This window comes from Colletotrichum gloeosporioides (genome assembly GCF_011800055.1).
Source record: "Colletotrichum gloeosporioides strain Lc1 chromosome Unknown consensus_85, whole genome shotgun sequence".
Taxonomy (NCBI): Eukaryota; Fungi; Ascomycota; class Sordariomycetes; order Glomerellales; family Glomerellaceae; genus Colletotrichum; species Colletotrichum gloeosporioides.
The window spans coordinates 576,415-591,234 of NW_025544730.1; the positions used below are offsets into that span (position 1 = coordinate 576,415).

Below are 14,820 nucleotides of genomic sequence, written 5' to 3' on the forward strand. Positions count from 1 at the left end.
CCCCGGATTTACCCCAGAAAACCCCCAAAAAGTCTCCCCGGATGTTCCATGACCAAAACTGCTCTCGCGGACATTTATTCAAGATCCCACTCCGCCTCCACTCGATGCTTGATTCCGGTATCCGATCATCGACAACATGGCTTCACCCGACGTTGACAAGCAAGCCGTTTCCCAACCCGAGTCCAGTCATCTTGAGATGGCGACAAAACCCGGGCTGGAGGGCCACGCCGGCGAGGCCATTGTCCGCGAAGAGCTCGCTCTCTCCATCAGCGAAAATGCCAAGAAACACTGGCGAGCCTTGCTAATCTGTAAGACTACTTGCCCTCTGACTCCTAACATGGCATGAGATGTAAGCTGACTCCCTCCAAGCATCTGTCGGTTTTACCGCCGGCATCGCGTTCGCCTACGATACCACTGCCAACGGAGCCTCCATCTCGATGCCTTCTTTCTTGCTGTACTTTGGAGACATTGGCCCCACTGGACCCTATCTGCCCTCGATCTGGACTTCGCTATGGACGGCCATGTCATCTCTGACCCAGGCTCTCGGGGCCATCCTCGTCGGCTTCATCGCGGATAGATACGGCCGGAAGTGGCCATCTTGCGCGGCAGCGATCTTGACACTTATCGGGGCGGCTGTCCAATACATCGCTGTGCAACGGGCGACTCTGATGGGAGGGAAGATGATTACCGGCCTGGGCATCGGTGCTGTGATGGCTACAGCGACAACATACATTAGCGAGGTACGATCAAAGCAAGGGGATATTGAGGGACCAGAACTGACATGTTACTCAGGTTGCGCCCCTGAAGCTTCGAGCACCATTGCAAACCGGCTTGGTAGTGTTCGTCATCTTCAGCCAAGGCTTGGCGTTGGCCATGGTCCGTCTTTTCGTCCCCGACATTCGAGAGCAAGCATTCAGAACCGTCATTGCGATCCAATGGGGCGTGGGAGGTCTAGCTCTGCTGGCCTGGGCTGCGGCCCCTGAGTGGGTTCCGTTCCCCTGAGTGACTGACACCAGTAGCGCTAACAGCACAAGGTCCCCCTTATGGCTGGTTAGAAAGGGCAAAATCGAGGCTGCCCGGAAGGTCATGCGAAAGATTTACGGCCCCAATCAACCAGACGAGCGACTCGAGTACGAAATACGTGCGATTCAGGCCGAGCAAGAGTTCGAGGCCAACAACAAGGCCACATACGTGGCCTGTTTTCAGGGGACCAACCGGAAGAGGAGTCTTACTGTCGCGTTTCTCTACTCTACTGCCAACATCGGCGGTGCCTCATTCCTCGCCCAGAATATCTACTTCCTCATCACGGCCGGTCTCGAAGCAGTGCACTGTTTCGATGTAGGGATTGGCGGCTTCGGGCTGGCGGTCTTGATCATCCTGACGAGTGGAGTCTACCTGAGATATGTCAACAGGCGCAACGTCGTGTTGATAGGCTTGGTTCTCAACCTGTTGGTGATGGTGATCATCGGCGCCCTGTACTGGGCAGACAAAAAGGGCGGCCTATGGGCTATTGCTGTTCTGATGAACATCCTCATCTCTCTGCAGTCCAGTCTGCTCCAGGGGGCGGGGTGGCCTATCGCCGCTGAAATCCCCTCGTATTCCCTCCGAGCAAAGACCCTCTCCATTGGCATTTGCGCGCAGACATTTACCACCTGGGTCTTCAACTTCATCACCCCGTACATGTACAACGTCGACTCTGGGAACCTCGGAGCAAGGACAGGCTGGATCTATGCCGGGACGTCGGTGTTCCTGTTTATTGGCGGTTGGCTTTGGATACCAAATACTACTGGGATGACGACGGAAGAGATTGATCATGCGTATGAGTCGGGAGTGGCGCCAAGGAATTTTAGGAAACAGGCGTTGGTTGCGCCAGATGGGGGCAAGCGGGATTCCGTTTAGCAGTCTCACACTGGTGTCGTAGAATTTGCAGATAATACATCGCGCTCCAAAAAGCTATCTATGTGCGCCATACGCGTGTTAGTTTCAAAGAAGTGACCAGATTAGCGCCTTGCAGATAACGTTTGTGATCTTTGTAACGGGAATGGCGTACAAGGGCTTGCAATGAGTCCAAGTTGAGTTACTAGAAGTCCGTAAAGTTCGCGCTCTACGGTTGACCGTTTCTACTGCCTTTTGGTCGTGATTTACTGCTGTGAGGTCTACAGGGATGATCATGGCTTAGCACTGGATCCAAGGAGGCGATTATGGGTCGAAGTCTCAACAGGCTCTGGCTTGTAGTCGCCGATCAACAGGCTCCCCGCTGCTTCTCGAATAACGGACCATCGCTGCGTGGACTGGTAGCCCCGAACGACAACAGATGAATCCGGCAGTGTCAAAAAGAATGCAACAGACCCTTGTCCTTGCCGGCTCTATTTAGGGCGTTTGAACTGGCCACGGCGCCTGGACTGGAGAGCGATGGGTCCCTTCAGGGATGAAAGGCCGGCCTGTAGATGCGATAAATCGTGCGCCACCGTTTGGTCTGAGTTATTACCGAGTAGTCTGTCATTGAACGAGTGATGGACGGACATGAAGAAGCCGAAAGACGTGACAGTCTGGAAGTGCGAACCTCTGGCGTATCAAGTCTCTAATAATTCATCATGGCACAAGATTGCAACGAAATACGTGTGTGCTGTCGTAGAGGTCACCAATGATATTATTACTTGCATCGCCTGCATAACTAGCATCACTAGAAAGAAACAAAATCAGGTACAATTAAGCGGAGGAAAAGCCTCAAGCTACAAGATTTGCGAAGGCCATTCTTTACCGCCTCGTCAGCCCGTGTTGAGACCGGCCCCAGTTATCCATCATCCATCTGTGACGGACGACTTTCAATCGATTCCAATACATCCATTCGTGACATGCCCAGTTCTCTCAGACAACCTGAAACCCGGCGCCGAGTTGAAAGTATGCCCATGTCGGTGGTACAAGTAAGCTCCTGATGTTGACAGTGCTGCCACAGATGTACGCGTACCTGATGAGAAACCTCGCCGCCCAAGACAACCTCATGGTTTCATGTAGGCAAAGGAGGAGTCGCCAAGCGACAAAGAGCCTTCTTTGATTGTGATGTGATTGTGGAATTTGTGACTCCCGGGGAAAGCTGCTCGCGCATGTGGAATCGGCGGTGCGCGGTGAGAGAGAGGTTGCTCATCTGCGTTTGGAAGGGGGGACAGCAAGCGGCGATGGGTGAGTATTTAAGTGTGCTTTCTAGCGAATGCGAGAAATCGCAGTATCAACTAAAAAGCTCCTGGCATATCAATGAAGACATTGTTGACGCGTCGGCGCCACATTGGCGAGAGCCTTCAGAACGCGGAGGTCATGAGCGAATAGTGTACAGGATAAATGGGATTACGCCGGTTGGAACCAGACCGGATAGGATGGGTAAACGCGGGGGGATAAGCTCACCAAGCCTCCAAGCCCCTTACTTCCCATAGCGTCGGGAATCGTAGCCGACTTGCAATCTGGGGCACCGCGCTCGGGCGAGCTGTCAACCTCTCCAGCTACACCCCACGCCAGAGACATTGTCCCCGAAGGCCGCTAGAGATTGCGACACAAAGCTGGCTGCGCCTTCTCCTTGTTCCACACCAAGCAACATTTGGATCGTTCATAATACTGACCGTGATCAAATTAGAAATCTACCCACTTGTGTCACTTGTGCTCGAAGCCGTCGGATTGGGTCTCTGCCGGTGTAGAAGGCTTCAAGGGTCGCGGAGTGCGGGCTTGACTAAGACGCCGCGTAAGTTTGATCCGGCGTAGTTTCGGCTGTCAAGTTCGAAGATCGACGCTCCAGTATTTACAGAACAAGCTTACGGGACATCACTGGCATCATGGTTGGCCTTGTTTCGTCTCATACGCTTGTCTAGTCAGTAGTCGCGGCGCACCCAGCATTTCCGAGTAGATGCTGTAGACCCTCATCAATAACAACAGAAGCGGTACTGAAAGCTCAGGTGCCTTGTTGTAGTACTCTACGGCGTTCGTGGGCAGCAATTCCGAGTCCTGACCAAGAAACAGCTTGTGTTCGGAGGCTAGACTTGAGCTGGTATTCCAGGACGGACCTTGCTGTCGAAGATGAACAGCATCCTGTCAAGCCACAGGACTGGTAATATATGTGATCATAGACATATTGTCAATGGCGAGTCATTCCGGACGAATACGGAGAATACGCAGAGTTGCTCGGACAATGATGCTGAGAAGTTGGGCCCTGAAGTACGCGATACCAGCGACTGTAACTGTCTACCTGTCACGTCAAGTTACAGCGCACTTGGCATCCAGAACAGCCCATTTCTGCCCAAGAGCACACGAGGCTTCACAACTGAGCTAGGATTGAGACCTTATCGGGAATTGGCATTCATGGCTGTTTCATCAAGCAGGGCGAGCTTTCTTTTGGCTCGGATGAGGCTACGCTGAAGCTCCCTTCGACGTGGACCCATGGAAACACAAGACGAAAATAACTAAAACGAAATTGTGACAGGGTCTAGGGAAAGCCAAAAGGGATGAAAGGAGACTCAGTATCAGCACGGTCTTGTACAGGCCCCCGTACGGGTCTGATACCATCGTGTCGCCCTCGGAGACCTCGGCGGTACATGGATATCGCCGAGCTAAGCCGAGTTTGCTGCCCACAACATAGCAGACTACGTAACAGAGTCAGATCACTTGGATTCGCAAACGTAATTGTCCAACACGTGCTGGTAGTAGATTTAGCCACTGGCGATGAGCCCTGTCAATTAGATCTTGCATTGGCACTTCTACTGGTCCTTTTGATGGGAGAAGGGAAAACATTGCTCCACGACGCAGAGGTCGTAGTAAACGCCTGTAGCTGGGCTGTAATTTCGTATCGTTCGGACTGTGCTGCTTGATTTACTCACGTCTTTCTATGTCAAATTTTCAATTTCCAGGGGGTTGAACCTCCTTCGTTCTTGTGCTCCTGCGGACCACCGAGCCCTTGCTGCCCTGCCTATCCTTGACATCCAACTACAACATCGCTCCAGTCCGAATCAAACCGTCACAACCTGAAAGCTGCACGTCAATCTTTTCTCGGTACCAAGACGGGTGGAAGCAGCATAAGTGACACTTGGGAAGGCACGTAAGGCACGTTGCCTTTCCTCGTACATCTCTTGGCTGGTCTGCACTCATGGTCTCGACGATGAAAAGCCCCTGAAGATCTTGCAGCCGACATTGACTAGACCTGTGCTGTAACCTTGCCAACGTTTATGATCTCTCACTCTCCTCAGATAAGAAGGAAGATCTCGGATGACTGCTATCGTTTGCCACATGAAGCTCTAGATGAGATCATTGTTGGAACCTTCCACATCTGTCATCGGCACCTCATAGATGTCAGTTCATCTTTAGTGTTCAGACGGGATAGGCTCAGATTCTGCAGATATCTACGTTCAATACTTCATGGGAGCGTACAGTGACACGTGAAAAAGTCATGGGATGAGGCTTTCAGACGCAACTTAGGCGATGTGATTCTCTTACGTCCGACTTACACCCTGATCCGCTTCTCAAAGTCCACGCACAGTCCCTCTCACAAAGGTTCCGTGACACGATCCATGCCCCGGCTGTGCCGACTGATAGAATTCTCTTTTCGGATTGCCTCTGGGTTTTGAGTCAAGCGCTACTACCGCCCTTGCATGTGTGAAAGCTGTTCATCCCACCCGTGTCCTATGGTCGTCGGATGTCTAGGTGGGCTTCACTATTGCGAGTTGAAGGTGCAAGGCCCTTCCCTTAAAATGATGCTATAATAAGACTAAGGTATGTTCGAGGAGGAAAAATAAGTGAGGATCTCCAAGCCTGGATACTAAGATTCCGAAGACTGTCGATCGGGAGACACAGACCTACTTACGATAAGCAATTTTCTGACGCGTCAAACTCTCGTAGACAACTCCCCCGTCTATCTAACCGTCAAAACCTTTATGTGCCCACGCCAAGAAAGAGTATTCTCAATTATTCCTTGGCAACGGCTATAAGCGATTAAGCACCTGAACCAACGCACCTTGACATCAAGTAGTGGGACAGTGGACAGCGATCTACGCCCGTCTCCGCCGCACCGCCGCATGTTTACACACGAAGACTGGGATCTTTCACTTGACACATCATAAGTCTCACCGAGCTCGTTTTCAGTCTAGGAGGATGCATCTGAATGTACAGATGTCTTGAATGCGCCGATACCCACATGCTGCCAGACATTCAAGTGATCTGTGAGGGATAGTGATCTCCCGGGACCACTTGGGGTCGTTCGTCTCGGAAGAGCTCCATATATAGTATCATCGCTCTGTCACAACAGCTTATCTAAGTAGCGATTTAGGTTGCCCCGGCTGGGGTGTGGCTCCCATTGGACCCGCTCGGAAACTTACCCCCCAAAACGGAGCATGCTCTTAGCATCCCATTTGTGAGGGATTCATGCTTGACTCCACCACGACTGACTGTTCCATGATATTGAGAATGATGAGCCATAGGCCGGAGACTTATATTGCGCGGCTTCTCTACATATGCAAGGTGTCTCCCTGATCCGCTTACATCTTGAGCAAGCTCTTGGTTCGCCGACAACCGTCCAAACTGACACATCAAGTATACTTCTCTCGCTATCTTAGCGGTGTCTGTTTACCATCGTACCAGGGTCAGCACTGCCACGGATACGAAGTGTTCAATGGAGTGAAAAGATTACGCGCCTACCTGTTGTGTCTCCCTGCCATCCGTTTCCGCCACAACATGAAGGCTGCCGCAAGGATCGACGCTCCCGCTGTTTTCAAGGGTAATCAGAAACAGTAGTCTTGCAAATGAGCTGACCAGGGGGGATATTTTACCAACACTGCCCAATATCACCACTAGCACAACACCCGTGCCGGGTACGTATGCTGAGCGCCTATCCATTGGCTAGACTGGTCGGAAGTTTTTCAACGGGTGTGGGAAACCGAGTGGAAACCGTGAAATCCTGAGATGTTGGGGCGGATCAGAAATCGGTGATGTTCTTGCCTTATCCTCCACATTCGAATGACGTGCCGGCGCCGACTCTTACGGTTTAAGTACCCCTCATGAAAGTCCACATTATCTCGACTTTCAGATCCCGATGTCAAGCCAAGACTTCATGATCCATCAAGCCCAATCAAAGTATGAGGGGATTCAGGCGCCAAGACGGGGCTCGGCGGTGATCGAAACGATCTTGAGATACCGGGAGGATGCGGGCAGGCCGGTAGTTGCAGCCAGCGGGACGTTTCGGGGCCCGCACAACAAGGAAAGATATGAGCTTGTTTAACAAGACTCTCCACTGAGCATGATTGCACACGCTCAGCCTCTGGGTCGTCACAAGCGAAGATACGGTGCCGACCAATGGCGCGTGCAACCTGCAACACGAGAGAATGTTCGCTGAGACCTGGTAGACCAGATAAACCTGCCCGTTTCCGATTAAGACAACCGAGACTCCCCAGCAGACAGACCCACGGAGGCCGCGGGTGGGACCCAGCCATCCCTGGTAAGTACGGCGCCGGTCCGTTGAAGCGGCTGAAGACTTGCGTGGCTGCTACGCTACTACGTTGGCCCACCCGATGCCCGTGCTCCGTGAAAGCTTGTAAGACTGGAACGGTTACTTATCTTCATCGGCGTTAAGGAGGTTTAAGACGCCATATTAAGGGGGCTCTTGATATGAATTCGACATGCTGTCTCAAGATATCCTCGATCGTTATGCTTCGTTCTTCTTTCACTTAAAAGTCTGTGCCTGTTTTATGAGTTTCTGCTTCTGTCTTCTGTTCATGCCCCTCATTAGAAATCTGACTTTAGACTGCGATGACGCTCCCTCGATACCCGAGCGAGTACATGGAGATGACCGACAATGTGGCTGGTGAAGCTTCGAAGAATTCCAACGCCCAAGGCCGCCTGGCGCGGGACTTGGGCCACAGACCTGGCAAATCCGATGGTGTTGTCTTCCGGGAAGACTCATACATCCCCGGCGATAACAGCAAATACGACTTCTTTCTGCGAGCCCAGAACCGTCACAAGTCCCTACCGCCGCTACCCTTGGTGTACATGTCTTCCAGCAACCGGCCAGAGAAGCTCTACGACTACGATTCGTCTGGCGCATCAACACCTCGCCCATCGCCCGATCCCCCCTATCACGTCTTTTCGAAAAATGAAAAATGGATGGTTATTGTGATCATCGGGGCCGCTGGCTTATTCTCTGGTCTTTCATCGAACATCTACTTCCCATCTCTGGACGCGATTGCTCAGGTGTGTTGGAGAGGTCACATGAAATCAACTTCAGCTAATTAGTCTTTACTCCAGGATCTGAAAGTTAGCTTGAACATGGTGTCTCTTACTATCACATCGTACCTGATCATTCAAGGCATATCTCCATTACTTTGGGGATCCATATCTGATGTTCTCGGCCGACGACCCATTTACATCGCTTCATTCGCTGTATACATTGTTGCCAACATTGCTTTGAGTTTCTCTCCCAGCTTTGCAATCCTGTTGGTCTTCAGGGGCCTTCAGGCAGCCGGAAGTGCTTCGACAGTCAGTATTGGTATGAGATGCAGAAAAGAAGCACAAGTCATCGAGTCGTCAGGCACTAATACACTGCGTAGGGAATGGCGTCATTCAGGATATCTCTCCCTCTTCCGAAAGAGGAGGTTTCATCAGCTTTTACCAAGCGAGTAAGAATACCATCTTCATTGAACTGGCTCTTGATCATTGCTCATGGGTATGACACAGTTCGAAATTTTAGCATAGCCGTCGGCCCCGTCCTCGGCGGATTACTATCCAACTACTTTGGCTTTCGTTCGATTTTCGTGTTTCTCCTCATTATCTCAACCATCACTCTCGCCGTCATCATTACGTTCCTTCCCGAGACCATGCGCAGTATTGCCGGCAATGGTAGCATTCGACTCGATGGAATGTACAGACCCCTCGCCCGATACGTCCGCGGAGATCCCGAGTACGTTGAACAGAGCTCGGTGAAGTCTTCGCCGCGAAAGAAGGTGACTTTCATGACATTCGTGGAGCCCTTAAGGCTCTTGATCCAGAAGGACATTCTTATCAACCTTGTATTTGGCGGCATCATCTACGCTATTTGGAGTATGGTGACATCCAGTACTACGGGTCTCTTCAAGGAAAGCTTTGGTTTGAACGAGCTCCAGATCGGACTCTGCAATCTCCCCAACGGTGAGTCATTTTATCTCTATGAAAGTTCATAACAAGTACTGACCATCCCTCACACAGGCCTCGGAACTATTGTTGGATCGACAATCGTTGGTAAACTGATGAACAAGGACTTTGCTGCGGCCGAAGTGGCATACAAGTTAGCTCGAAACGAGCCGTCCAAGAAGAAGCTATCATCAAAGGATGTGCCGGCAGACTTCCCCATTGAACGAGCACGTTTGCAACGACTTCCTTGGGCTGTGGTTATCTTCGTTATTACAACAGCTGGTTATGGCTTTAGCATGGCGTACCCCTCGATCACGAGCCTCGGTGGCTGGATCGCAGTCCCGCTAGTGTTGCAATTTTTCATTGCAGCTACCAGCAACGCTGTCTTCGCTCTGAACCAGACATTGGTATCAGACCTCTGCCCAGGCAAGGGCGCGAGTGCTACTGCCATCAACAATTTGGTTCGCTGCAGCTTGGGTGCCGTGGGCGTTGCCTTTGTTGAGCAAATGATCGCTCTTGCGGGAGTTGGACCGACGTTTCTAGGCTTAGCGCTGATCACGGTATCCGTGACGCCGTTAGCTGTGATTCATTGGAACTGGGGCCAGCAGTGGAGAGCCGAGAGGATGATGGCTAAGGAGGTGGCAGATGAGGAGAATGCCAAAAGCAAGAACTGAACTACTGGGAGACTTGCGTTTCGCGCTAAGATCAAACCAGTGAAGGCTTGATTCCAGTCGGAAGGTTATAAAGATGCGGAAAGGAAAAGACAACAAGGATGAACAAAACTATACAGCATACTTTCATAGATAGACATAAGCCACTGATAGAATCTAGAGCTCATTGAACATCTTCCAGGTGGATTCCACTTCATCTCCTACCACGCAAGAGTATATTCTTCGTGATATCCCTCTCCGACAAGATGTAGCATTCTGGGGTGACTTCGAGTTCCCGCAATTGACCACAATCCGACCTCCGGACGAAACACGGCCATATGGGAGGATATGTATGTATCGGCGTGCTGCACCACCAGGCGCACGAGTTCGGTTCCGTATGGCTTGTTTGGTCCAGAACCCAGGTTTGTATGATTCCGTACAGATGCCATAAAAGTAACCAATGTTCATTGAGCTTCTTGAGCCTGTTGTGACTATCCCATGACGACATGTCTTCCACCAACCAACGGTAGTGTCTGCAACTTGGGGTGGTAGGATTCCAGAATGCGCCTGTCACAACATTCTGGATATTGGCTAACCAATCAAACTGGCGCGGAAAACAAAGTTTAGGATCGAATGCGAAGTGAATGAAATCCGTGTTCCAGTTGATGCGAGGGTCGGCTGAGATTCTGTGCTGATTCATCCATGGTTCGAGGGCACCACGTGAAGGTACCGAGGACCATGTGCAGCAATTCTTATCATAATATTCTAGATGATTATATTCGTGGAATAAGGACCATGTGGGCAGCCAGAACCGGGGGCGAAGACGTGAGGCCACAGAGCTGGACACTCTATCGATGGTAGTGTCGATGTCGTTGTAGTGTTTGCTCGAGGAACTTGCTGCGTGGAAACACCATGTCAACGTGTTGAAGGTCCAGGAGGTATTCGACTTGCTAGGTAGCCCTCTTCTGTCGCCGTTGTTCCACTGATACTCTTTGATCATGAAGTGACGAGGTTCGAGGTAGAATTGTTCCCAGACCAAGAGTTTGATCTCTATGGGAAACTTCGAGAATTGAGGAAATGATCTTTCTGTCATGACTCCGAGAGCGCCGTTGAAGGCCAGGAAAACTAAAAGAACGGACTTTGTAGGAATTGTGTCCTTGTGAACAGATTGTTTGCTCTTCCGGAGGAAAGAAAAGAAAATGGTCCCATTAGACACAGAGACTGACCTCAGATAATATTTCGGAAAAACTCAGTTTGTCAACTTTTCACTGCACCTTTGCGCTCTAGCTGCTAGCAGCCGTCAAGGTGACAATGTTATGAGTCGAGCAGCAGCCACGGCCGCTCTTACACGCAAGACCGGAATGTCAGCCACGAAATAAGCAAAGAAGGCTCAACGTCAATAGAAACTTTTTTTTTTTTTTTTTTTTGAAATAAAGACATCTCGCCCTTCGGTTTCTCAATCACTGGAGCTCTAGACAACGGTATCCTGGTCTTTACGAGAGTATATCTCATGCGGCAAGTAGATGCTTCCGCACTATGGTCAGCCACAGTTATTGTCAGTGCCGTAAACGCCACTTTGATTGAGATAGACCCATAGCACCGTTGTGGACGGCCCGCAGCGTTAGATTTGCCCCAGGCACGCCGCTAATGACCCTGATAGCCTGCCCGTGAATTGGTGGTCTCTACCGTCGAATTCACATATGGGTGTGAAAGGCAAAATGCCCCTCCGAAAAGAGTGCTGAGGCGAAGGCGTGCATGCTAGTTCCCTGTAGTGATATGGAGTATGGAGTTAGGAGGGAATTGGGAACCACAAAAGATGTCCCCTGTATTGCGTCGAGTAGAAGGTCCAAGTGTGCCAAAAAGTGGCTGGCAGTAATATTTCTGAGTATCGCACCCTTTCGCCGTACCTTTCTAGAGCAAACACTACCTTAGGCTTGGCGATTTAATGCCTTGGTTTCAATTCACACGTTGCTTGTGATGACCGATCGCGTGTCTAGCCCAATGATCATTCAGAAGTGGACAGACATCTCAAGTGGATACAGTCCGTTACGTTAACAGCGTCCGCCCCTCCTTTTTACTAAAATTACGCACGCATAATCCCTATATATATATAAAAATTTGCCTAATACTACGTAGATACTTATAGTATAGTAATTAACCTATTTTAATAGCTTTAATTAATCTATTCCTATTAAATCTTATTGTCTAAAGGTATTATGATACCTCTTAAATGCTACTGCGTAGCTTAGTAGGTAGATAATAATCTATCTAGGTATTATCTATTACTTATTACTAATAGTATATAGAAATAATAATATATATAATAACTAATATAGGATACTACTAGAGATCCTCCTTAATACTCTACCTCACTATTAATTAGGATTATTACGCCTACTAAGAGGGCTTATTAAGCTACTACTACTAAGGAAGCTACTAAGGAGGCTACTAAGGAGGCTACTACTAAAGTTATTATTACTAAGGCTAGACCTAAGACTAATAATTTAATAGCTTCTAAGTTTATATTATAAAGAAGGTATATATTTATAGCACTTCTATTATTATAAAGAGCTCTAAAAGTATCCTCTTACTAAAAAGTAATAATAATATAGAGGAAGTAAAAGAAAGATCTACTATATATAATCTAGCTCTAAAGTACCCTACCTTTATTAATACTATTATTTCGACTAGACTTAACCTTAGTTAACTTAACCCCTTATTAAACTACTTAATTTATAGATAATATACTTATAACCTCTTATTATAATACTAATAATATATTTATATTATTCTATAATATATTTAAAGAGGAGGATAATATAGGTAATAAAGAACTAACTCTACTATAAATCTAGGTTATTTATAGCTTAGTACTTAAGGGTAATAATTTACTTATTCTTAATCTAATTATTAAGAGTATTATATATAATAGATTTAGTATTACTAATATATTAGATATAAATAATAGAGACTAAGAAGTAGATAATAGTACCTAATTTAAAGTAGAAGTAGTTTACTTATATATTCTAAAGAAGGCTAATATTATTATTATTATTACTTAGAGGAAGCTTACTAATATATCTAAACTAATACTAATCTTTATTTAGGTCTATCTATCTATTAGAGGGGTTATTTAGCTAAATATTCTATAGGTTAATATTATTCCCTCTCTTAAATAAGCTAAAGAGAGGGGTAAAGTCTACTTCACTATTAAGTAATAATATAGCGTTATACTAATCTCTAATAGTATAGTAATTAATATATAAACACTTCAAAAAGGTAGCTAAATAAGCGTTTTAGCTAGTATATAAGAGGTAATTAATTATAAGCTTAATAATCTTATAAATATTAAGTATTAGAAGGAGGGTATATATAGATAACTTCTCTATATATATATTTATTTAGAGTATTAGAAATATAAGAATAGTTTAGGCGATAAGAAGTTTAATTAATATTATATATTAAGCTAAAAGCACTATAAGATTAAATCTTACTATATAGAGAAGTAAATAAAAGCTCTTATAACTAGATAGACTAACATTATTAATATAGAACTACCTAAAGAACTACTTAGTGAGATTCTTTATAACTAGTTTATAGAGGATTAAAAATACTAAAGTAAGAGAAATAAGAATATTATTAAGGTTAATAATAATTAAGAAATAATAGTAATAATAGAAGAGAAGGCTAAAAATACTATACTTCTATTATTAAGGTTAAGATCTAGCCTAACTAACACTAATAGTAATACTATTATTAATATATATAGTAATATAAGGGTATTAGATTATTATTTTTAATATCCTAACCTATATATATAGCTACTACTACTAGCGCTAGTATTAGTAGTATATTAGCTATATATAAATATCTTATAGTATTTATTACTAACTCTTCTACTATTAAACCTTCTAAGTACTTATTAACTAAATATCACACTTTTAATTTATTTATCCTTATTAGTAGTATTAGATTTACCTTAAAAAACTTTAGATTAAGTAGCTAGCTTTATTAAGTAGTTTATATCTATTTATAATAAGTAATATAATATTAATAAAAAGTTTAAAAAGAAGCTATAGAAATTATAATTAGTAGATAGTAGTTTATAGGTAGTTTGTAAGTTACTAAATATTTAGTTTATTAAATAGGGTTTTACTTAAGATCTTACTGAAGATATTAGGAACTTAATTAAATCCTTTATAGATAATAGCGCCTACTATAGAGGGTAGTCTAACGCTATCTCTAATATAATATTTTACTCTAAACTTTATTTAAACTATTAAGAGTTAGAGGGAGATATTTATATAAGAATATATACTAGATTACTAAGAGGGATAATAGTAGTACTAATTAAAAACTCTATAGTATTAGTTTTAGGTAAGTTAGGGTTATCTTAATATATTAACACCTTAATACTATATTAATCTATTAAGTAAGAGATCTATAATATACTAGTTAAAGTTAGTTAATATAGTAAGTATATATAAAGCTATTTATTATTAAATATAGCTAACTTTATAGGTATTTTAAAACTTTTTAGTTTTATTTTATTACTACTACTATTAATATTATAGATACTGCTTATATAGTTATAGATCAAATAAAATAAAGTTAAGTAAGGTAGTAAAAATAATTAGATTGAAATCTTAAGTAATATATTATTAATAGAGATATATTATTTAGAGGAGGATAAGGAAGAAGAGTAATATAGTAAAAGTAGTGTAAAGTTTAACTATATATATAATTTTCTTATATAATATATTTAACTATAGAAAAGTCTACTTATAGCTATAGATTTAATACTACTACTATATATATATAAAAGTTATAGAATTACTATAATTTTAGATCTATAAATAAGATAATCTATTTTAATACTTTTTAGTTTAATATAATAGAAGTCTCTAACTATAGTTAAAATCTCTAACTATAGTGATATATTATTATTATAAATTATTACTATAGGTATTAATAATATATTTTAGCTACTATATAGGTAAAATTAATATATATATATAGCTATTAATAAAAATAATAA

The 14,820-nt window shown here is 45.0% G+C and overlaps 2 protein-coding genes across 2 annotated transcripts; both read left to right on the forward strand.

Moving 5' to 3' along the window:
• Positions 1 to 136: 136 nt before the first annotated feature.
• Positions 137 to 1,899, forward strand: GCG54_00001378 (Maltose permease MAL61; the record flags this gene model as incomplete). The annotated part of the gene is made up of 4 exons (XM_045401494.1): positions 137 to 308; positions 370 to 740; positions 793 to 983; positions 1,035 to 1,899. 4 exons carry the CDS (start codon positions 137 to 139, stop codon positions 1,897 to 1,899), a joined length of 1,599 nt encoding a protein of 532 aa, XP_045258496.1.
• Positions 1,900 to 7,776: 5,877 nt separating this feature from the next.
• On the forward strand, positions 7,777 to 9,806 carry GCG54_00001379 (Itaconate transport protein; the record flags this gene model as incomplete). The annotated part of the gene is made up of 5 exons (XM_045401495.1): positions 7,777 to 8,217; positions 8,272 to 8,512; positions 8,574 to 8,642; positions 8,701 to 9,150; positions 9,208 to 9,806. The coding sequence occupies 5 exons, from the start codon at positions 7,777 to 7,779 to the stop codon at positions 9,804 to 9,806; spliced, it is 1,800 nt and encodes a 599-aa protein (XP_045258497.1).
• Positions 9,807 to 14,820: the final 5,014 nt, after the last annotated feature.